The sequence below is a fragment of the Brachycentrus maculatus genome, unplaced genomic scaffold (genome assembly GCF_059751285.1).
Source record: "Brachycentrus maculatus isolate JH-2025_06_01 unplaced genomic scaffold, ASM5975128v1 h1tg000198l, whole genome shotgun sequence".
Classification (NCBI taxonomy): domain Eukaryota; kingdom Metazoa; phylum Arthropoda; class Insecta; order Trichoptera; family Brachycentridae; genus Brachycentrus; species Brachycentrus maculatus.
Window position 1 is genome coordinate 524,996 of NW_028280949.1, and position 27,762 is coordinate 552,757.

Below are 27,762 nucleotides of genomic sequence, written 5' to 3' on the forward strand. Positions count from 1 at the left end.
TATGTGTTGCATAACCGATACATTTAAAACCATTTAAATTAGTAATAAACCACCAAGCCTCATTACAAAAACCCAATGGCACATGAAAATAATGTAGTTATTAAAACAGACAATGAAAAATGTAGGGTATATTATGCAGATTGGAAGAGAAGTGAAACTTTAATCAAAAAGTAATTTATTTCAAACAAAAAGCATAAAATATAAGACGAATTATATAAATTATTAAGATAACACCATCTAAAGGCATAAAATTGATATCGCTCACTCCTCTCAAGAACGTCATAAATCAAAAATCGTCAATTTTCAGTTGTCCATGTTATCGAAATGCCCAGAAAATGTACTATATCCCAGCAAAAGCGGCATATTTTTAACTTTATATTTACTCGCTACAGGGCAGAAAGTTTTGTTTTTGCATTTTGAAAAAAGGTACGGTTAAATATTTTTAAAATATATTAAATATTTTTCAAATGGAGAAAAAACATTCAGGTTTTACCTAAAAAGATCTGTTGTACAATAAAAAAATCAATATGTGGCTTGATATTTATTTTTTATGCATTGTATTACATTTTGAAACTTTAAAAACGTTCTCCTGAAAAATCAAGTTTTTTTGATTTGTGACGTTTTTGAAAGGAGTGAGCGATGTGAGAGGAGAGAAGTACAAGCTATTGCACCCAATAGAGCAATAGCTTGTACTTACTACAATAGCTTCTATTTAGCCTTATGATATGAACAGAATAGGAAAATGTATCGTTAACCATTTACAACTTTTTGTTTGATACTTTCCACCAATTTTTTAGGCTTCATGACATGAAAATAATAAAAAGTTGTTTTCTTGACAGTTTTCAACGCTTTGATGATACTTTCCAAGTAATTTTTAGCCTTAATGACATGAAAATAATAAAAAGTTGTTTTCTTGACAGTTTGCAACCCTTTGATGATACTTTCCAAGTAATTTTTAGCCTTTATGACATGAAAATAATAAAAAAATTGTTTTCTCGACAGTTTGCAACCCTTTGATGATACTTTCCAAGTATTTTTTAACCTTTATGACATGAACAAAATAAGAAGTTGTATTATGGACAGTTAGAAACCCTTTGTTGATACTTTCCAAGTATTTTTTAACCTTTCTGACATGAACAAAATAAGAAGTTGTATTCTAGACAGTTAGAAACTCTTTGCTGATACTTTCCAAGTATTTTTTAACCTTCATGACATGAACAAAATAACAAGTTGTATTCTAGACAGTTAGAAACCCTTTGCTGATACTTTCCAAGTATTTTTTAACCTTCATGACATGAACAAAACAAGAAAGTGTATTCTAGACAGTTAGAAACCCTTTGCTGATACTTTCCAAGTATTTTTTAACCTTCATGACATGAACAAAACAAGAAAGTGTATTCTAGACAGTTAGAAAACCTTTGCTGATACTTTCCAAGTATTTTTTAACCTTCATGACATGAACAAAACAAGAAAGTGTATTCTAGACAGTTAGAAACCCTTTGCTGATACTTTCCAAGTATTTTTTAACCTTTCTGACATGAACAAAATAAGAAGTTGTATTCTAGACAGTTAGAAACCCTTTGCTGATACTTTCCAAGTATTTTTTCAGCCTTTTTGATATAAACAGAATCAGAATTTGTTCCTTGGCCATTTGCAACCTTTTGCTGATACTTTTCACGTATTTTTAAGCTTTTATAACATGAACAGAATAAAAAAGTTTCCTAGACCATTTGCAATCCTGTGTTGATACTTTCTACGTATTTTCTTGGCTTTTATGACAGGAACATGATAATAAATTGCTTCTAGACTATTGGAAAACCTTGTCTGATAATTTCCACGTATTTTTTTTAGCATGTATGATATGAACAGAATAATAACTTGTATCCTAGACCATTTGCAAGCCTTTGCTGATGCTCTCCACATGTTCCTTAGCCTTCATCCTGAGCGCCGCTATGGAAGTACTCCTCGGATCCTGTCCATCTCCTCGGTTCTGTAGATTGATCTGGTGATTGATCTGGTGCGATATCTGTTGTTGGGTTGCTGGGCTAGGAGGTCGCTCTACAAGCGCTGGTGCCAGGTAGCTGGGATATCCCGTCTGCGGGTGACTGAGGAAGCCTGGAAGGGCAGACAGGATGGGAGGAGACAGCCATGGGTCCACGGGGAGTTGAAGGCCTTGCCCCGAACACGCCATACGGGAAAGTGAGCTGACCGCGTGGTACTCGCTCAAACCCAGCCTGGCAGCTTCCATCTTTTCTTGGCGACGCCATTTGGCGCGACGGTTTTGAAACCAGACCTGTAACGAAAAAAGGCGTAAGTTAATTTTATTAATTTTTAAATGTCAACAAAGATTTTGAATTTATTTAATATAGTTACATTTTTAATTACAATATAATACATTTTCCAGACATTTATACATATGGCAAACTTTTAGTTTTAGATTCGCTGTGCCTCTCCAAAAAAGAGACTGAGCTCTTGTGCTTGGAGAGGGACTTACACTCATGGTATATTGTTTTATATAGTTAATGGTATAATAGTCTTTTTTCTTTATTTTTTCAAGATTTATATGTGATGGGCATTTATCTTTTTCTCGATAATTTTTATATTTTATATTTTTTTAATTTGATGTTGAAACAAGTGTCCATACATTTTAATAAAAAGTTTTTATATTATATATTTCCCAAGTTAAACTTTAATTAAAAATGAATAGATTGTACCACAAAGTGACTGCCAAATCAATAAATAAATGAAATCTTCACTTATTTATAGACTTGGCATTTAATTTTTAGAAGTCCATTTTTATTTATATATTAAATGTAAAAACCAAACACTGATATTAAGAGTCTACTAAGTTTTTGTTATATGTAGTATTATATAAAGTAAATAAAGTATACTATGTTTTAAAAAAATTAAGATATTTTGTTTTTTTTGTTTAATACAGAAGCATTTGTGTTGTTATTTTTTAATAGTGAGCCTAAGCGGTTCATTTTTAGAAAAAGGTATTTTATTTAAAAAAAACATTTGAAAAATTAATTTTCAGTCACAGTTTTTTATGTGGTTCTAAAAATAAAATTAATAACAATTAAAACTGAATAGTCTGAAAAAATCAATGTTTAATTTAAACATTAAATATATTTTTAAAAAATAATTAGAAAAAATCTTGACTCTGAAACATTGAAACACTTTCAACCACACTTCTATCAGTTTAATTTTTATGGTGTAATTCAAGTGACAGTAATACTGCGAATTAATAAGGGCTGAAGTGACAACATTATTACCATCCCCTCCATTCCTCCCTCATCCCCTCCCCACTCCCCTACCTTGTCTCGGTAGACCCTCGCGGCGTCACTAAACAAACAACCCAGCGCCCTTAATATTATTTATTGTCCCGTGAGACTTTCGTGACACCCTGTAAGCAGTCGACGTTTACACGAAACTAATTCTACAGGGTGCACACAAAAAACTTATTCAATTAATAAAATTTGTTTAAGGTCTAACTAACTAACTAACTAACCATCACGCTGCTTCCCCGCAGGGGTAGGCAGAGAGAATAGAACGCCACACCACTCTGTCCTTGCAAACATTCTTCGCCTCTTCCACGTTCATGCATCTCCTCATACATACCCGCCGATTGTTACGACTCCTAACCTGACCAATTTCAAGTATTTGGCATTGTTTAAGGTCCAGTTATCAAAAGCCAGCAAATAATTTTTCTTTAAACTCAGGTATATATATATATATATATGTATATATATATATACCTGAGTTTAAAGAAAAATTAAATATATATATATATATATATATATATATATATATATATATATATATATATATATATATATATATATATATATATATATATATATATATATATATATATATATATATATATATATATATATATATATATATATATATATATATATATATATATATATATATATATATATATATATATATATATATATATATATATATATATATATATATATATATATATATATATATATATATATATATATATATATATATATATATATATATATATATATATATATATATATAAAGTAAGCATATAATAGTATACTACTGATTTTTTTAAAGTGAAATATTTGATTTACTATATTTGTAAAAAACAAATATTTCATACTATTTCTGTGAGCCTGTGCGGCTCATTATTAGAAACAGGTATCCAATTGTGATAGGGTGGGTTCGAACCGAGAAACTCTGACTCAAGAGTCCGTGACACTAACCACGGGACAACAACCCGACATTTTTAAAACGTAAAGACTAATAATTTTAAAATGTGAATTCTGTATCCGAAGTTTTAATTGTAAATTTATTCAAAGTTCATATTTGCCATTTTATTAAATTAATTAAGGTAGTTTTTGTTAACCCTTGAATATGATTTATGGGTACTTAAGGTTGTAATAGGGTGGGGTGGTGAGTGTCGCTCCGTGCCAGCCTCGCACTCACAAGGTTACCTAATATTACTCATACTTATGGCACCGTTACAATATTCAATTCTGGCTTCAGACTGATGGTGAGTCGAGTTAACCTTGAGGGTAGGGAGATCAGACACTAACTAGCTATGCCATACTTTATGGAGTGTAATCGATATTTCAAAGAAATCAATGTGCAGTAAAACCTTGATATAACGGACTTCGGATATAACTTACAAAAATTCAATCAAATGTAAAAAAAGTCCTCTTTGAATATTATTTTTTGACTTTTAAACAAAGATGAAGAAGAATATGGAAGTCTGGTCATTTACGGGTGGTTTAAGTGATCACTATACTTACGTGTAACATTCACCAATTCTACTCATGATTAATCACTTAAACTAGCCTATGACGGTCGTAAACATCTTCCATCTTTTTCTTCATCTATGTTGAGATGTCAAAAGAATATAAAAATAACTCCTAATAGGAGATAATACAGATATGCGAACAAATTTTTGGACACATTCACAGGGCTTGCGACTGTCATAGAATGGTTTAAGTGATTACTTTACACACGTGTAACATTAACCAATTATACCCACGATTGACAACCACACTACTCAAATTCTTGGAACTTCCATATATATGGTTCAATTTCGAAACATAGTGCTTGAATCACTAGAGACATCTATTGGTGAGATAAAATTATCGACTATTTTATCGAGCAAAAACTCTTCTTTTTGATATTAATATTATACATGCTTTAATTCGTTAAAAAAAAATAGTGGCCATGATAATCACGTCATACCTCTAGCACTAGAATGGTATGGATACGTCTTGTGGATCTCTCTGCCTACCTCTGCAGAGAACGGCGTGATAGTAGTTGTAGTTCTATGTTAGTTTAAAATATAAAAAAAACTGTAATATTTAGCTAAGTTTAGGTTTGGAAAGGTTAACTTTTTAAAATTAATTTTTAGCTTTGTACAGAAACCGATTGTTTTATATTAGCTATTTAAACATGCTTTCCGTCCATTATGAAATTTGTATAATTTGCTTATCAGTTTAAATATCTTATCGCAGTTTTATAAGACGGGCTAGCCGGAATAATATTTTACTTTTACGTCATTAATCAAAGCGAAGTTAGGAAATATTAATTGCAATAAATTATACAAAATTTTCGTGTTTTTACCCAATACAACATTTCAATTTTCACATAAAACAGGGAGGAAATTGAAAGTTCCCTTAGACATAATATGGTCTTATCCATAGCATGGTAATATAACCATAGTATATAAATGAAGTGTCTAGAACATTCCACAAGAATTGGTGGTAGGTTTAAAGAATTGAAAAGATTTCACCACATTTTGGATGTATCCAAATCGTCGTTCATAAATCTGGATTTCTTGGCTTAAAAGTTATTTTTACATTTTTGACACCGCTAGTTTTATTTCTCATTTTATTTTGTGTACATTACAATTCTCATCATATATTAAAACTCGTATATATCACCAAATTTTAGACCATCATATTTTATAAAACTAACTAACTAACTAACCACTCTGCGCCACACCACTCTGTCCTTGCAAACATTCTTCGCCTCTTCCACGTTCATGCATCTCCTCATACATACCCGCCGATTGTTACGACTCCTAACCTGACCACTTTCAAGTATTTGGCACACCTGATCGTGCCATGTTTTTCTCGGCCTTCCTCTGCTTCTTTTCCCACTAACATTCGCCTCATAAATTTGTTTTACCGTTCTTTCCTTACTCATTCGTTCTACGTGTCCAAACCATCTCAACACACTTTTCTTAATTTTATCGATAATGCTTATCTCAGCTTTGCGTTCCTTCCTTATTTCACTATTCGCACATCTATCATACATCGTTTTGTCGCACATTCTTCTGAGAGATCGTATTTCGACTACATTCAGTCTACTTTCATCCTTCTTTTGCCAACTCCTTGTTTCACTTCCATACATTAGAGTTGGAACCAGGACTCCGTTGTGCACTGCCAGTTTAGCTTCCGCTGATAGGTTTTTATTTCCTATCAGCCTTTATTTGCTATAACTGATTTCAATGCACCATTCACTTTGTTCCCAGCATTCACTCTCCTTTCTATGTCTTTATCAATCTTTCCATCCCTAGAAAACATACTACCAAAATACACAAAATCATCTACCTGTTCCATAATCTCTCCGTTTACCAATATTTCACATTCAGATCTGCATTCTTCTCTTTCAAAAACCATAATCTTAGATTTGCTAACATTCATCAATAAATCGCTTTCCTGGCACACATTATTCACTTTTGTCACCAACGCCTGCAGGTCTTCTCTAAGTCATTCCATATATGTACATACAATATACACATACATACATTGCATACACTTCTTCTTCTTTCTTTTAACCTTTATCCGCACACGTACATTTGGCGATTAATTTGTAAACTCCAATTTAATTTACATATTAAATTATAAAATCAAACACTGATTTTAAGAGTCTACTAAATTGTATTTTATTGTTTAAAAAAATGTAACAATTGTTTCGCCTTCTTATGGAATTTCCAAACTTACATAAAAAATAAGTTGGAAAATGCAATTACAAGGCGAAACAATTATCACAAACTTTATTTTTATGTGTTTATATAAAAAAATACAATTTAGTGGATTCTTAAAAATTAATGTATGTTTTTTACATTTAATATATTTTAAAAAGTTAGTTTAAGAAGTGAATAAACGTCTAATATTATTGTGTTGCTATGCTGCCTCTTTAAACTAATAAATGTCCAACAATAGTTTGAAAATGCCATTACAAGGCGAAACAATTGTAATATTAAAAAAAAAAAGTATTTGATTGTATTATTTAAAATATTTTTATAAAGTTAGTTATAACATTAAAATAATTATTAAATGTCAAAAATTCTGCAACAAAATTTCAACCGTCCTGAAATTACTCTTTTTAAACTTTGGTAGAATTAAGCTCGTATGCCCGAGAGCTTTCATTCACGATTCATATTAACACACAACCACCCCTAAGTAAGTAGAGCAAGAGGGGTGGGAATGGTTTTATACTTCCGTGTCCCGAGAGGGATTAATAGAACCTTATCAAATGTCAACAATCATTTTCAGGAACAAAAATAACAAAACACAACACAAATTGAAATTATTTATCGTGTTAGTTATATGCTTGATTTCTGAAATACTGGAATAATATTTTGTACGCATTGTGTATTTTGAGGGAGATAATTAGGGGCTGTTTTGCGTGGTTTAAATGTTGGAATTCCAATAATAACTAACTTGCTAACATTATAAAATTAAATCACTTTGTTTTAACCACTTTTTTTATTTCTTGAATGTTTTCCGCAGATACTTGCACATTTCATAAACTTTATAAAATTAATTAACTTTGTTTTCATCACTTTTTTTTATAAATACAATTTAACCTACCGGTTTCGACAATACCTTGTCATCATCAGGGTTTATTTTAAATCAAAAACATTAAAATATTCTCATTAAAAACTTCTTCATTAAAATGTTTTTGGTGAGAGTATTTTGAAGGTTTTAATGTTTTTTTATTTCAAATAAACCCTGATGATTACAAGGTATTGTCGAAACCGGTAGGTTAAATTGTATTAATTAAAAAAAGTGGTGAAAACAAAGTTATTTAATTTTATAAACTTTTTTATTATAAGTACACTTTACCCTACCAGTTTCGACAAGAACCTTGTCATCATCAGAGTTTGTTAAATTGTAAAACATTAAAATACTCATTAATAATTACATTCCCTTATCAAAAAATTCCACACACTCCTGATACTGACAAGGTTCTTGTCGAAACTGGTAGGTTAATGTGTACTAATAATAAAAAAAACGTGGTTAAAACAAAGCTATTTAATTTTATAAAGTTTATAAAATGTGCCACAAAGTATCTGCGAAAAACATTCAAGAAACTTACTAACTAATTGACCATCAGAGGCAGGACTAATTGACAGGGGTAGCCAGAGAGAATAGAACGCAACAACAATCTGTCTTTGAAAGCCATTTTCAGCTCTTCTATATACATGCATCTTGTTATACATACATACACGCCAATTATTCTGACTTTTGACCTGACCTTTTTCAAGTATTTGAAAAATTGATTATGCCAAGTTTTTCTCGGTCTTCTCTGCTTTGATTACTAACCACATTCGTTTCACGAATTTGTTTAACTATCCTTTATTTGCTCCAGCGTATACTCCACATACCATGGACAGCGAGATGACCAACGAGTCCATTCTTCCGGAGCTACACTTGGACAGCTTGAATCTAGCCAACGTCTGTACACGATGGATTCTTCAGTTCTTTGAACACGTTGCGCGTGGCAATGAGGATAGCCTGGAACGACTGTGACAAGTTAAGGCAGCAGCAGGCACCTCGGTGGTTGAAGCGCTCCGTGCAGCGCAGTCAAGGGATAACTGGAGAAGAGTCATTGCTTCTAGAAGGGTCACAACCCTCAGTAATGAGGAATAAGACGGAGAAGAACATCATTTCTTCATTCACTATTAAAATATGATCTATTATTTTTTGACATCTCATCAAAGATGAAGAAGAATATGGAAGTCTGGGCATTTACGGGGCTGACGACCGTCATAGGCTGGTTTAAGTGATCACTTTACACACGTGTAACATTCACCAATTCTACCCATTATTGACAACCACACTACTCAAATTCTTGGAATTTCTGTATATATGAACCAATTTAGAAACCTTGTTCTTGAATCACTAGAACTCCACTAGAGACATCTGTTGGTGAGATGTAAAGAAGCTTTTTATTAAGCAGAAACTCTTATATTATTCAAAAAATAATATGAAAATAACTCCTGTAATAGGAGATAATCCAGATTTTGTGAAAAAGTATTTGGACACACTCAAAATGTTGTAAAATATGATCTATTTATATATAAATCTATTTTTAATACCATACCCTTACCCTTTTACTCCCTTCCTCACACACACACTCTCACCCTTTTTAAATTTATTTTTATATACCTAGCTTAATGTTTTAATAGTTATTATAACATACATGTGGAATTGTTTAATTGGCTTTATTTTATTAATGAAACTATTTTCATTAATGTAATGTTTATTATAGTAAATGTTATTTTTTATTACATACTTTTTAAATGTAAAGCTGTACAATTTCCGAACAAATAAAACAAAATTTCGTATTAAAATTTAACTTAAAAAAATTCGTTTATTTTCTATTCAATGTGGGGAACATCGCGTGACCGCGCCTGTATTTATCAATATCACTCCGCAGATACCGTGTCGCAGTCTATAAATATATTTTTATGGAGTATGACAGCTCGTTGTTAGAGCAATAAAAGTGTCTAAGTCCTATCAATCACTGAATACCTTACACGGCATCGTACTTGGCACCTTTTACGGTTATATCGATTTGAAAAAATAAGAAAAAAATGTCGTTATTCTCACATTCGTTGTATTTTTTGCCATATATTGAAAATTATATAAAAATTGCAAATTTACATAAAAATATGAACATCGTTTAATGACATTGTACAATATATCACAAATCATGTAAGAAGTATCATCAATCAAGAAGAGTCGAAGATTGTGGGCAAATACAGATTGGTGTGGCGTTCTATTCTCTCTGCGTAACGTGATGGTTAGTTGGTTAGGAAGTTATATTTTTAAATCATAAGATTTTTTAATATTTCATAATATTGCCTTTATGGAGAGAGAGAGTGTATGTGAGAGAGAGAGAGAGTGTGTGTGAGAGAGAGAGAGAGTGTGTGTGAGAGAGAGAGAGAGAGAGAGAAAGAAAGAAGAGACGAAGGATATATTATTTTTTTATAAAAAGGAAGATGAAAGTCTAAGCATTGACGTGCCATGGCTGGTTTAAAGCAAGTAAAATTTTAATAAAAAATTGAATTATGAATCATTAAGTATTGTATACATAATTTCCTTAACATTATTTAATTGAGTTTTATTAAGTGAGTTTTGTATGAACTGTGTCTAAAGAACCCTCTTCACAAGTGAATTTAATTACAGCATATTTGGGGTCCCTTTAGGGTGACTATGATATTGATCTACATATTCAAATTAATTTTATTTTTTTCCTGGCTCCATCCCGACTTATCATATTTGTAGAATGTTGGGGTCAGCTCTCCTCGCTGTAGGCCGTAGGTCCTTCTATCATGGACAACGTCACCTAGACAAATCGTGCTATCTTTCTGCAGCATCCATGAATCCTTTGGTCTTCCTCTAGCTGTCTTTTGAGAAAGATCCATGGTGATTGCCTGGCTGATCAGGTTCTCTGTGTCCTGACCATATCATCTCAGATTCCTTTCCCATACCTTATTTTTGATGTGTTGTTACACCCAGGCTCCATTAAAACAATAAAAATTTCAATAATAAACAATAAAATATTTATTTATTATTAGAAGAAAAAGTTTTTTTTTTAAATTACAATATTAATTATTAATAAAAGGTAAAGGCAGTCTTTGTTATTTTAGTTGTAATATCTCTATCCACGAATGCATAGACTCTTTATTTTATCTCTAAAGGACCAAATTATCTTAAAGATTTTAGTGAAATTTAATTTCATACGTCAATTTTTGGTGAGGTTGAATTTTAAAGATAAATAAAATTACACCAGAAAAGATTTTTCTGTTTTTACATCATTTGACCAGCTTATTTAGTCAAATGTAATAGTATTGAGATAAATATATCACCGAATTCGTGTAATTTATTACCTTATGAATAAATTGATATCGCGATATAATGAGATATACCGAAAAATTTCAATTTGCGACGTATTTTTTGTTTATTTGTGTTCATTTTACGTCGTTTTTTACGCCAGTGTCTCTCAAAACAGAACCCTGGCGTAAAACGAGGGTTATCAGTATATAGTGATCACTTTAAAATTAGATTTGTGTCGTTAGTTCTGTCAATACCTAGACTTCTACATTCTTCTTCATCTTTGTTGAGATGTCGATATAAAATTAACTCCCAAGTGGAGTTACCCAATGTGAAAATAAATAGTAGTAATATTAAACTCTATTTCATATTTCCCTGGACTGGTCCCTGAAGCGCAAGGAGTGATCAACTTGCCTTCATGTAAGTAACTATAAAGATTACACAACGTCAATACGATCCAGTGCCCTATGCACCATTGGGTGCGGATAGCGGTTAGAAGAAAAAGAAAAAATAGATACCTAGATTTGTGAACACACAAATGATTTGGGTTCAAATCACATTAAAAATGCTGTGAATAAAATGCTTTATGAATACTTTAATTTAATATGGATAAAAATATAATGAACACCATCTAAATCAATGGTCACCCTACATCAATTTTCGATACAGGGCACGTTAATAGGCGCCAAATTACTGGGGGGGAGAGAAGTACTTAGTAAAAAACACAACAGATGTCTCTAGTGTGTTGCGAAATGATTTCTTGATTGCGTTTTGTTGTGAGATCATTCGATTGTGTGTTTTTGATGATTTCTTTACAATCGATAAACCCTCGATACAAAGGGAGCTCGATTCGTTATGGACATAATGACCCTTGAGCGAATAATAAATTCAACCAATATATTAAATTATGCAGATATATTTTATTGACTTATAACATTTGTACAATGCATTGTGCCAGTGATATCTTCTTTTTTACCCTTATTTGCACCCAATAGTGCATTGGACACTGCTTTCTTGAAAAACAGTGTTATCTTCATCATTACTTACATGAAGGCAACAGGATTAATCCTGCGTTTCAGGGTAATATCAAACAAATATTTCAGTTTAAAATCACAAATATTTATTTTACAACATTTTGAGTGTGTCCAAATACTTGTTCACAAATCTGGATTATCACCAATCATAGGAGTTATTTTTTGTAATATTTTTTGACATCTCATCAAAGATGAAGAAGAATATGGAAGTCTGGGCATTTACGAATATTAACATTTATTTTCACATATATAGAACTTCCAAGAATTTGAGTAGTGTGGTTTTTTGAATGCTACACGTATGTAAAGCGATCACTTAAACCAGCCGATGACGGCCGTCAGCCCCGTAAATGTCCAGACTTCCATATTCTTCTTCATCTTTGATGAGATGTCAAAAAATATTATTTATTTTCATCATATATATTTACCTACTTACATATACATATATATACATATATATATATATATATATATATATATATATATATATATATATATATATATATATATATATATATATATATATATATATATATATATACATATATATATATAAATATATATATATATATATATATATACATATATATATATATAAATATATATATATATACATATATATATATATATATATATATATATATATATAAATATATATATATATATATATATATATATATATATATATATATATATATATATATATATATATATATATATATATATATATATATATATATATATATATATATATATATATATGTATATATATATAAATATATATATATATATATATATATATATATATATATATATATATATATGTATATATATATATATATATACGTACAATTTTCACAGTAAAAAAGATTTTACTAAAATTATACACTTGTATAATACCGATTAGTTCATACACACGATTAGTTTCGAAAACTATAGTTGTTAAACACTTGATCACTAAAGTTTTTGTAAACACTTGTTGATGAAAACAACTGTAGTTTTCGAAACAAATCGTGTGTAATGAAATAAAACTCAAAAAGTAGTATTATACAATTGCTTAATTTTAAAAATAATTAACATGTCATTCCACAATGTTAGTTCCGAATCAATAAAAAGTATTCAATAAAAAAAATAAGTAAATTATTTACAGCATTTTGGACGTGTCCAAATACTCGTTCAAAATTATTACACTCAAAATGCTGTAAATAAATTATCTGGTCAAATTATAAGCCTTCTGGCGTTTCTCATGTGCGTGATTATAATCCAGGACTCGGACCTAACATACTGATTTAAGAGTTTCTGCTCAATATAAAGCTTCTTTTCATCTCACCAATAGATGTCTCTAGTGAAATTCTAATGATTCAATGACAATGTTTCTGAATTGGTTCGTATACAGACATCCATATTCTTCTTCATCTTTGATGAGATGTCCAAAAATAATATGAAAAGTATATTATTATTGTCAACTTTGTTTTTTTATAGATTATGAAGCACGCAAAGGACTTTATGAAAGCAAAAAAAAAAAATGAAAAAAATCTGCGGGGTTTGTTTTTAGTAGCAGATAAAAATTTCTATAACAGAGCTAGTCAGCACTCGTTGTATAATAAGGACATGTCAAAAGCTCCCTTAAATAATGCAAGACCCTTATAAAGATGTCTCCTGTAATCGGATTTCGTGGCATTAATATTAGAGAAATGATTGCTAGCGAATTTGATTCTAAAACCACTTATAATTGGATTTGCAAAGAGGATTTCTGTTGTTTAAAGACAGTCTGATTGCAAAAAAGATATGAAGAGCGAAATAAATTTTATTACATACTAAAATATTATCGGATGTCAATTTATAAAAGGACTTTTATGATTAGGTTTCATGAAGGTTGATGGATAAAAAAATTGTCAATTGTTGTCTGTAGAAAAATAGGATGAAAGTAGACGATTTCGTATATCGCTCACTCCTTTCAAGAACGTCATAAATAAAAAACTTGATTTTTCAGGAGAACGTGTTTAAAGTTTAAAAATATAATACAATGTATTAAGAATAAAAATCAAGGCACTTATTGAACTTTTCACCGTGCAACAGATCTTTTTGGGTAAAACCTGAAGGTTTTTTCTGCATTTGAAAAATATTTAGTATGTTTAAAAAAATAATTAAACAATACCTTTTCTTCAAAATGCAAAAGGAACACTTTCTGCCCTGTAGCGGGTAAATATTAAGTTAAAAATATGCCTCATTTGCTGGGATATAGTACATTTTCAGGGCATTCCGAATACATGCACAACTCAAAATTGTCGATTTTTGGTTTATGACGTTCTTGAAAGGAGTAAGCGATATGTATTTAGGGAGTATATTAGCTAGGAGTGTATTAAAATTTATTTCTTGATTGTTTTTCGCAGATAATTTGTGGCACATTTCATGAACTTAAACAACTTTGTATTATTTTTTTTGACATCTCATCAAAAATGAAGAAGAATATGGAAGTCTGGGCATTTACGGGGCTGACGACCGTCATAGGCTGGTTTAAGTGATCACTTTACACACGTGTAACATTCACCAATTCCACCCATTATTGACAACCACACTACTCAAATTCTTGGAAGTTCTACATAAATATATGAACCAATTAAGAAACCTTGTTCTTGAATCACTAGAACTTCACTAGAGACATCTATTGGTGAGCAAAGAAGCTTTTTACTAAGCAGAAACTCTTATATTAGTATGTGAGGTGCGAATTCTGGATTATAATCACACACATGAGAAACGCCAGAAAATGCCATTTTCATTTTTATTATTTAAGCTTATAATTTGACCAGATAATTTATATACAACATTTTGAGTGTGTCCAAATACTTGTTCACAAAATCTGGATTATCTCCAATTACAGAGGTAAACTTTTGTAATTGGAGATAATCCAGATTTTGCGAACAAGTATTTGGACACACTCAAAATGTTGTAACTTTGTTTTAACCACTTTTTTTATTATTAGTACACTTTAACCTACCGGAACAACATTAAGGATTAAGTTTTTGGTAAGGGAATGTAATTAATTATGAGTATTTTAATGTTTTAGAATTTAATAAACCCTGATGATGACAAGGTTCTTATTAAAACCGCTAGGTGTACTAATAATAAAAAATGATTATAACAAAGCTGTTTAGTTTTATAAAGTTATTCAAATTTATCTTGTTTTGGTATCTCTTAAGGTGTTAAACAGGGATGTACAATTTCACCGTAGTTTATAAATCTTTACATGGATTTTTTTTAATTTTATGAATATCCCGAATAGCCTCAAATTTTAGGCTTGTCAGCAGGTTGAATAGCAAAGATAGGGAAGGTAAATGTGAAAATACGCCACAAACATCCAAAGCAATTGAAAATTAACTATTTTTATAATTACATGATTTATTTAAAAGATTTAAATATTTGTGTTGAATGATTATCCACAACACTTTGAGTATCCAAATACTTGTTCGCTAATCTGAGTTTCTAGAAATAAGGAGTTGATTTTTTTTTAAATACATAAAATGTAAAATGAACTTCTAAGTCGAGAAACACATATTTTTGAACAAGTGTTTGGACACAGTCAAAATGCTTAAAAAAATATAATGGCCTACATATAAGTTGCATAAAAAATTGGTGAAATAAGGAAAGAATGCAGGGCTGAGATAAGCATTGATAGCATAAAGAAAGAAATTGTGTTGAGATGGTTTGGGCATGTTAAACGAATGAGTGAACTAAACTGGCAGTACACAATGGAGTCTACGTACCATTTCAAATGTATTTACAGGGCTTATGACCAGTCATAGGCTTTGTTAATACCCAGATTAAATTGTAATTTTTTTATTCTTTATAAAATTCTTTGTAATTAATTTGATTGGCTGTTCTCATTTCAAAAGCGACGGACCGACTCTCAGTTAGTGAAACAAATATTAATTTTGTTATGAACTTAGAGGGACAAATTAAAATTTAATTACGAGGAAAAAAAATGAATTCCAAAAACGACGACGCAATAAAACCCAGCCGAAGAGAAAGGGTATTAGCGAAATTGTTAAATTCGCAAATTGGAAAATTATATCCGAGAAAGAAATGCCTAATTTCCAATTTTCCCGCGAGCTTTACAAAAATGGTTTTCATTAAGAACTTCAAAGCGTAATTAATTATTACTTGGGGACTTGACGCCGTACAGTTTATACAGACGATGTTACTCAAACATTTTTTTTCTTCTTTTACTTTTTCATTATTTGATTAAAATTTCATTGCGGCGAGACAAGACTTCATAAAATTTTGCGCCATTATTGATCAATTAAATGTTAATTAGTTTGAGATCTGAACACCGTCTAATTTGTTAATGCTAAGCTATACTCTATATATATATATATATATATATATATATATATATATATATATATATATATATATATATATATATATATATATATATATATATATATATATATATATATATATATATATATATATATATATATATATATATATATATATATATATATATATATATATATATATATATATATATATATGTATATATATATATCACTATCACTATCAATTTATCATACTTCTATCATACATACTCATTATCATACTCCTTTTAATTATTACTTTTCGGCTAGATGTAATTGCTATGGTCTCCTGTTATTTTATAAAGCAAATGTCATTTAGTTCTTATTTGATGATAGAATGGTAATTCTTGTCCAAAAAGTTGTGAAGTAGCGTTTTCATGTGGTATTTCACAGAGTGGACGATAAATTATAATAACAGTGTAACAATAAACATTTTTTTAGATTAGACAATATTTTTTGAACATCAGATTTAAACGTATTAAAAATCTGAAAATAAAAATTTGAACGAACCTCACCGATCGAAATGCGTCTAGAAAGAGATGACGCAACATCTCTCGTTCTCTCATGATACCTGGCCAAAACTTACCCCTGAAACTAGAGATCAGGGTTGGAGGGGAGATGGGGTGGTTTGGAGAAGACACACACCCCTTTGTACTCCATCTTGGATCGTGGACCGGCATCAAAACGGCATCAAAAGTTGTACAATAAATAATGCTCACCCTACTCGTAATGCGAGGGATGGCAAGACGATGTAGGGTGTCCACGAGTCCACAAGTAAAAAAAAAATTATGGTACCTGGTTTTTATTAATTTTTTCCACATTAACAAGTATTTTATCTATAATGACATGTAGAAATACACATATATATATATATATATATATATATATATATATATATATATATATATATATATATATATATATATATATATATATATAAATATATATATATATATATATATATATATATATATATATATATATATATATATATATATATATATATATATATATATATATATATATATATATATATATATATATATATATATATATATATATATATATATAAGTATATACACATAGATATATAAACATATTATCTTTATCTTTCCATACCTTTACTTAAACTTACATGTTATTATTCTCAATATAATTAATATTTAAAGTATTAACTTTGTGGTTAGTCATTTATGCTCAGGTCATAACCTGAATGATGGAAGTTTAACTTCTGAAACATGTAGTCTATAATAAAACTCAAGTGGTAAAAAACATGTGTTTTCTTTAATCATTGTAACATGAAATTAATGTGAAAAAAACCACATGGTTGTTATTTTATTCTATTTATAAAACAACAAATATGTATTCTTTTAATAATCTTAAAGAATGATATGCTCCCTATTTCGATTAACCAACCCTCTTCACAAATAATAATAATATAGCTTGCCCACTTGCCTAACTCAGACCCCCTCCCCTCTGCCGACAGTTTGCGCAAAACACACTTGAGAAGTGTAAATAATGGTACATAGGTACACCCATCTCCCCTACTTTCGTGGTCCGCCATCTCTCTCTAACCAAGAACGCCGACCGTAAGGCTGTCTCGCTCTCTGTCAAGATGTAAAGCTCGGCCCTTAAGAGTGACGGTAAAAGAGGAGAGATGGGTGGAAAGATGAATTATTTATACGCCGATGCAACATTTTTCCGGTGCAATTTTGTAAAGAAAATCTATTATTTGAGTATAAATCTTAGATTAAGTACGTCGAATACGTAAATTGTTACACACATTTCAGGAACGTCCAAATACTTGTTAAAAAATGTGATGATTTATAAAATATTTAACAAATTTCATGAACATATTACTAGAAATAAGGATAAAATAAAACTGCCATTGTTGAAAAAAACCATGTCACAAAATTGTTAAATGTACAAGGGTTTGAAAATGTATGATGAGATGCCTGAATGTATGAAGAATGAAAAGAGACTGAAAGAATTAAAAAATTTATGTTTTATTTACTGTAAAAAGGTGTAAATATGTATATATATATATATATATATATATATATATATATATATATATATATATATATATATATATATATATATATATATAAAATATATATATATATATATATATATATATATATATATATATATATATATATATATATATATATATATATAATATATATATATATATATATTATATATATATATTTATATATATATATATATATATATATATATATATATATATATATATATATATATATATATATATATATATATATATATATATATATATATATATATATATATATATATATATATATATATATATATATATATATATATATATATACATATATATATATATATATATATATATATTTATATATATATATATATATATATATATATATATATATATATATATATATATATATATATATATATATATATATATATATATATATATATATATATATATATATATATATATATGTATATTTATATAAATATATATATATATATATATATATATATATATATATATATATATATATATATATATATATATATATATATATATATATATATATAAATATATATATATATATATATATATATATATATATATATATATATATATATATATATATATATATATATATATATATACATATATATATATATATATATATATATATATATGTATATATATATATATATATATATATATTTATATATATAATATATATATATATATATATATATATATATATATATATATATATATATATATATATATATATATATATATAATATATATATATATATATATATATATATATATATATATATATATTATATATATATATATATATATATATATATATATATATATATATATATAATATATATATATATAATATATATATATATATATATATATATATATATATATATATATATATATATACATATATAATATATGTTTTCAAACTCAAACTTATTTATTTAATAAAATAACCCAAACATATACAAGAACAGTTTGAAGGTACATACGAGTATTTGTAAGGTTTTCTGCAGCTTTATATATATTCTTATATGTCTAAATAAACCCTGTCAGTTACAGTTCTAAGGGAGAGGGTAGTTATAGAGATGGGTGGGTGGAGATCAAGTTGAGGGAGGTCTAAGGATAAAGCAGGGGTTGAATTTTGGAAATAAGTGAACGCGGTTATCCTTCAAGATTTAAGAAGAAGTTATATCATTTTCATATTGAAGTGATATAGGTGAAGAAGAATATGTAAGTCTGGATATTAGTCATGGACCGGTTTTAGTGATCACTTTATACAAGTGTTATATTAACGGTTCGACCCATAATTGACTACTATACTACTCAAATTTCGGTAGTTTTATTTATACTTTAATTGACACTCTTACATTTGAGTCCAGACTTCTATGTTCTTCTTCATCTTTGTTGAGATGTCAAAACAATTAGCTGCTTAGTGAACAAACCCAGATTCGTGAACACACATTCGGACACACTCAAAATATTGTGAATATCATATATCGCTCACTCCTTTCAAGAACGTCATAAATCAAAAAACTTGATTTTTCAGGAGAACGTTTTGAAAGTTTAAAGATATAATGCAATGTATTAAAAATATATATCAAGCCACTTATTAAACTTTCTACTGCGCAACAGATCTTTTGAGGTATAACCTGAAGGTTTTTTCTCCATTTGAAAAATATTTAGTAAAAATTTAATTAAACAATACATTTTTTTCAAAATGCAAAAACATCACTTTCTGCCCTGTAGCGGGTAAATATTAAGTTAAAAACATGCCACTTTTGCTGGGATATAGTACATTTTCTGGGCATTCCGAAAACATACACAACTGAAAATTGACGATTTTTTATTTATGACGTTCTTGAAAGGAGTGAGCGATATGTTTGTATTGTACTATTAATATATAAAATGTCCTCCTAACGCTTATCATTACTCAGTGATGCGTAAGGCAATGATCGTTAAATAAACATGACATGGTAAACATGTGTCTCTACGCATAATTTATTTTTCGGAATATTGGAATTTGATTTTGTATTAAATATATATATGTCCGCCTCCGTAGTGTAATGGTCAGCACGCTCGGCTACCGTTCTGGAGGTCCCGGGTTCGATTCCCAAGGGGGGTAAAATAAATATAAGTGATTTTTTCACTGTAATATTTATTTAATATTACCCTGGACTGGTACCTGAAGCGGAGGGCTGATCACCTTTCCTTCATGTGTAAACGATCAAAATAACACTGCGTTTATATGACGCAGTGCCCTATGCACCATTGGGTGCGGATAAGGGTTTTATATTTATATTGAATATATATTGAAAAATTAAATTTATTTTTAAACTCCTCACTTTTCAAAAACTCTTTTCTTTTCAAAACCATAAACTTGTATTTATTTGAAATAAAAATTTATTTTTTCAATAGAAAACATTTATTGAAGCAAAAAATTCCATCACCTCTAATGTTACTTGGGTTTGAAGAAAATTTAAATTGAATATCGAATATCTCACCCGAGGTAAAAGTTAAATAAACAAAAAAAACTGATTAAATTTGTTTTAACTTATAACCCTTATCCGCACCCAATGGTGCATAGGGCACTGCATCGAATTTACGCAGTGTTATCTTGATCATTACTTACACGAAGGCAAGGTGATCACTCTTGCGCTTCAGCAACCAGTCCAGGAAAATATTAAATAAATATTACAGTTTAAAATCACTAATATTTATTTTCACCCCGCCTGGGAATCGAACACGGGACTTCCAGCACGGTAGCTAAACACGCTGACCGGTCAGCGTGTTCAGCCGAGCTTTTCATTTTACCTTCGTATAATTAACGATCACCTTGACATTGCATCAATCTGCAGTGCCCTATGCATCATTGGGTTCAGATGAGGGTAAAGGAAAAAGAAAAAAATGTGCGATTAATACAATCAATAAAACGGTTCTCTGGCATTCTGTGGTATTAGAAGTAGGGTGAAAGGGGAGAGTAGGTTGAAACATTACCAGGTATTGTGGAATGCGGTTATTTTCCAATTAGACCTGGACGTTTTCGACCCAAAACTTTATTGTACCGGCTCTGAATTTAGCATTTTATCAATATAACTCCAGCTTAGCCAAAAGCACCCCAGAATTTGCAGAGAGAAAAGCTCTCTTTAACTCTAAAACAAATTTAATTTACTAATCAACTATTTAACAACATTTCAAATGTGTCCAAATACTTGTTTACGAATGATGAAATGTTGTAAATAAAATAAATGGTCAAATATAAGCTAAAAATAATAAAAATGAAAATGATATTATCTGGTGTTTCTCATGTATGTGATTATAATCCAGGATTCGGACCTCACATACTTATTAAAGAGTTTCTGCTCAGTAAAAAGCTTCTTTTCATCTCACCAATAGATGTCTCTAGTGAAGTTCTAGTGATTCAAGAACAATGTTTCGAAATTGGATCATACTCCAAGAATTGAAGTACCTAGTGTGGTTGTTAATCGTGGGTAGAATTGGTGAATGCTACACGTGCGTAAAGTGATCACTTAAACCAACATTTGACGGTCGTAAGCCGCGTAAATGCAAAGACTTCCATATTCTTCTTCATCTTTGTTGAGATGTCAAAAAATAAATTAACTATTTGATTATTTAACAGTGTGATGAAAGATTCCATTTTTATTTACAATTTTTTTATTTCCTATCACTACTACTATCACGCTGCTTTCTCGCAGGAGTAGGCAGAGAGAATAGAACGCCACACAACTCTGTCTTAGCAAAATTTCTTTTTCTCTCCCATATTCATGCTCCTCATACATACAACTCCTCAATACATACCCGCCAATTATTTCGACTCCTAACCTGACCACTTTTAAGTATTTGACATACCTGATCATGCCGAGTTTTTTCGGTCTTCCTCTGCTCTTTTTTCCAACTTCATTTGCTTCATAAATTTGCTGCGCCAATCTTTCTTCACACATTTGGTCCACATCTTCAAACCATCTCAACACACCTTTTTTATTAAAACGCTGTTTTAAAATGCTGTCTTAAAAAGCTGTGATAATCACTATCGATAAATCGATAAAGTTTATCTCAGCTTCGCATTCTTTCCTAATTTCACCATTTGAACATCTGTCATACGTCGTTTTACACCGCACATTTGTCTAAAGGATTGCACTTCGTAACAGGTATCATTTCACATTTGAATATAAAGTTATACCTGTTTCAAATTTCTCTATTTATCACTTTTTTACAGCAAAAATTATAACTTGAAAATTTTCAAAATTCATCAAGCAATCAATTTCCTTGAAAAACATTGTATAACTTTGTCACCAACGCCTGCAGGTCTTCTTTGAAAAAAGCTCTATTGCACCCTTATCTGTGAAGCTTTCGTAGGGGTCTTTAAACGGTTTTTAATAAAGTTCGTAAACTAAATATCCAGAGGGACCCGAGTTAATCTGCCGTGGGTTTTATTCACCCCTGTGAAGAGGGTGGCCATTTGGTACCTACAAATACTATCAAACGTTTAATGCGTAGAGGGAGATTTCCACCCTCTCTACTTTATCCGAATGCTTTGTTTTATTTGCACCGAAATAAAACATTGCAAATTGATTCCACTAGTTTAATCTCAATTGAAATTAAAAATGTAAAAATACAATTTGATTAGTATTATTAATTGTCAAGAAGTTACAACATTTTGAGTGTGTCCAAATACTTTTTCACACATCTGTATTATATCCAATTATAGGAGTTATTTTTATGTTATTTTTTTGACATCTCAACATAGATGAAGAAAAATATAGAAGTCATGGCATTTACAGGGCTTAAACCTTGAACCAAAACATATTGTGAACCAGGCATAGATCTTCCTCGAACAACATCTAAAGAACGACCTTATAACTCTTGGATGCTGCAGAAAGAAAACAGGAAAGTATGTATCGCTCACTCTTTTCAACAACATCATTTATCAAAAAACTTGATTTCTCAGGAGATCATTTTTAAAGTTTAAAAATATAATAAAATATATTTGAAATAAATAAATATCAAGCCACTTTTTGAACTTTTTACTGTGCAACAGATATTTATAGGTAAAACCAGAATGTTTTTTCTCCATTTGAAAAATATTTAGTTTGTTTAAAAAAATAATTAAACAACACCATTTCTTCAAAATGCAAAAAGAACACTTTCCGCCATGAAGCGGGTAATTATTAAGTTAAAAATATGCCGCTTTTGCTGGGAAGTAGTACATTTTCTGGGCAGTATGAAAACATGTTTAACTGAAAATTGACGATTTTTTATATATGACTTCGTTAAAAGGAGTGAGCGATATAATACCCAGAAAACCTGATCATATTGCGAACAAGGCAATTGCCACGGATCTTCCTCGAAATACATCAAGTGAAAGACCAAAATAGTCATGGATGCTTCAAGAAGATAACATGGTCCAAAGGCATGGCCTAGGTGACATTGTACCACATTTAATTGTAAGTATGGGCACATAGGACGCAGAGAACCCGAACATATTGTGAACCATGCATGGATGTTCCACAAATAACATCTAGAGGAAAAAGAATATGGAAGTCTGGGCATTTACGGGGCTGATGACCGTCGTAGGCTGGTTTAAGTGATCACTTTAAATAAGTGTAATATTCACCAATTCTACCCATTATTGACAACCACACTACTCAAATTCTTAGAAGTTCTATATATATGAACCAATTTAGAAACCTTGTTCTGTGTTCCTTCACTAGAATTTCACTAGAGCATCTATTCGTGAGATGTAAATCGAATTTGAATAGTGTGGTTGTCAATAATGGGTAGAATTGATGAATGTTACACGTGTGTAAAGTGATCACTTAAACTAGTCTACGACGGTTGTCAGCCCCGTAAATGCCCAGACTTCCATATTCTTCTTCATCTTTGATGAGATGTTAAAAAATAATATGAAAATAACTCCTGTAATTGGAGATAATCCAGATTTTGTGAACAAGTATTTGCACACACTCACAATGTTGTATCAAGAGGAAAACTAAACAACTCTTGGATGCTGCAGAAAGAGGGCAAGAAAGTCCATGACAGACGGACCTACAACCTGAGGACGAGAAGAGCTGACCACAACAGTCTACAAAGACGATAAGTTGGGATCGAGCAAAGAAGAAGAAGGTGATACAAAAACACAATTCTCTCAGCAAGAAACAATGTGTAAATACACATTAGTTCCCCTATATCTCTACATGAATCAAAGTATCAAAAATCTGTCAAATAAATCCACCGTAATTAATTCCCTACGGCAGAGTCCAGAATCAAATAATCGCATGTCGGTGTTTTTTATGTTTGCTTTGTACGGAGTAGACTGCAATTACCAATCGTATAATATGTAGTTACGGGGTTTTCATTATGTGTGTGTGTGAAGTCAGATTGACATGCAGACAAGTATTATGCAGCTACGCGGTTATTCCATTTTAACGAGGAGGGCTTCGATTTGCACGAAAAAGAACCCCTATGAAATGTTTCGCGCTTTTAAAAACGTGCAAATTGAATATTGCATACGAATATGAAGAAGAATATGGAAGTTTTGGTTTTTACATGGGTTATGACATGTCATAGGCTGGTTAACTGATGACTTAACGCATTCTTCGCAAAATTTTTAGTGAGTCCAAATACTTGTTTTATTTTAGAAAAATTAGGATTATTCACTTAGGAGTCTATTTTTTGACATCCTAACATAGATGAAAAAGAATGTGGAAGTCTAGCTATTTACAGGGCTTATGACCTGTCAAAGCCATTCACCACTGCCCATGATTGACAACGACACTACTAAAAAAATTCTACTACCAATTTTTTTTATTCCTACATATGTAGAGAAAACCCAGATTTGTGGACAAGTATTTGAACACACTCAAAATGTTGTAATCAAAAATAACAGGTCAAATTATAAGCTACAAAAAAATATTTTTTGGGCGTTTCCCAAAATGTTAAAATAATAACAATTTTAGTAGTGTTGTCATTCATAAGTAAAATGGTAAATGTTGCATGTGTGTAAGGTGATCACTTAACCAGGCCTATGACGGTCGTAAGCTCTGTAAATGCCCAGACACTCATATTCTTTCCAACATTTTGAGTGTGTCCAAATACTTGTTCACAAAATCTGGATTATCTCCAATTACAGGAGTTATTTTCATACTATTTTTTGACATCTCATCAAAGATGAAGAAGAATATGGAAGTCTGGGCATTTACGGGGCTGATGACGGCCTATGAGGGTCGTCAGCCCCGTAAATGCCCAGACTTAAATATTCTTCTTCATCTTTGATGAGATGTCAAAAAATAATATGACTCATATTCTTCTTCACCTATTTTGAGACGTCAAGATATTTGTGATTTTTTTGTTATTTTTTTTTAAGTAAATCGTGCAAAATAAGGGAAGCTTATTATCGAGGCATTACCTCCCTCTCGTTCTGTACTTTACCTAGTGATCCAAGCCAATTGCCACGTGGGCGGCACGTGCTTGGCTCGTGTGTATCGCGTGAACCCCGCAGGCCATTTCTGGGTAAATACGAATAGTAACTAGTTACTCTTTATAGTTCGTAAACAATTTTAATATTTACTAGTAAACATTTAATTAAAATACTGAAGGATTTTGTTTATTTAAAATTTATTTAAAAGAAATTTGAATTCCAACATATAACGTGTGTAAAAATCATTGTTAGCAAATCTAGGTTTGCCTATTTCATATTTTTTTACAACATTTTGAGTGTGTCCAAATACTTGTTCACAAATCTGGATTATCTCCAATTATAGTATTTATCATATTATTTTTTGACATCTCATCAAAGATAAAATAATAAAAGAGTTTCTGCTCACTATAAAGCTTCTTTTCATCTCACCAATAGATTAAAGATAAAGTTATAGTGATTCAAGAATAATGTTTCAAAATTGGTTCATTTATATAGAACTTTCAAGAATTTGAGCAGTGTGGTTTTAATAATGGGTTGAATTGGTGAATGTTACATGTGTGTAAAGTGATCACTTTAACCAACCTATGACGGTCGTCAGCACTGACCCCAACAGCCTACATAGACGATAAGTTGGGATGGAGCCAGGAAGAAGAAGATTCAATTATGGGAACTTTTTTATATTATTTTTTTACATCTCATCAAAGATGAAGAAGAATATGGAAGTCTGGGTATTTACGGGGCTGACGACCGTCATAGGCTGGTTTAAGTGATCACTTTACACACGTGTAACATTCACCAATTCTACCCATTATTGACAACCACAATACTCAAATTCTTGGAAGTTCTATATATATGAACCAATTTTGAAACATTGTTCTTGAATCATTAGAACTTCACTAGAGACATCTATTGGTGAGATAAAAAGAAGTTTTTTATTGAACAGAAACTCTTTTATTATTATCTTTGAAGAGATGTCAAAAAATCATTTGAAAAATATTCCTATAATTGGAGATAATCCAGATTTGGACACACTCAAAATGTTGTAAAAAAAAATATAAAATAGGCAAACCTAATTTTGAAACATTGTTCTTGAATCATTAGAACTTCACTAGAGACATCTATTGGTGAGATGAAAATGTTTTTACATCTATGATATTTGGACACACTCAAAATGTTGTAAATTATACAGGTGTTTGATTTTATTATTATATGAAGAGTATATATATTAAATAAAAAACCCTTATCCTCACCCCAATGGTGCACAGGGCACTGCGTCATTTAAACGCAGTGTTATCTTGATCGTTTACACATGAAGGAAAGGTGATCAGCCCTCCGCTTCAGGTACCAGTCCAGGGTAATATTGAATAAATATTAAAATGAAAAAATCACTTATATTTATTTGACCCCCCTGGGAATCGAACCCGGGACCTCCAGAACGGTAGCCGAGCGTGCTGACCATTACACTACGGAGGCAGACAAAATATATAATACCATATATATAATACCACGTATTTATGCATGGTAGCTAAGAGTGTGTAGGGTGTGACGTAAGTGTGGAGGGGTGTGGGAAGCCCGCAGACCTAATCGAAAGTCAAAGCATAAAACGTGGCATGACGTAGGAGGCACCGCACGCCGAACCCAATCCCTTTGAAGCCTCTAAATTAGAATTAATACTGAAAATACAGACTTAATTAAGTTTATATCCAAAACGACGATTTAA

The 27,762-nt window shown here is 30.2% G+C and overlaps 1 protein-coding gene across 1 annotated transcript in view; it reads right to left on the reverse strand.

The window, feature by feature from the left end:
* Nucleotides 1-1,885: 1,885 nt before the first annotated feature.
* The window catches only part of LOC148307531 (retinal homeobox protein Rx1-like), a 48,749-nt gene continuing 22,872 nt past the window's right edge, over nt 1,886-27,762 (reverse strand). Inside the window, exon 3 of the mRNA XM_088263330.1 lies at nt 1,886-2,293. Within this exon, the coding sequence (XP_088119456.1) occupies nt 1,886-2,293 (408 nt within the window). The remainder of the gene's footprint in view (nt 2,294-27,762) is intronic.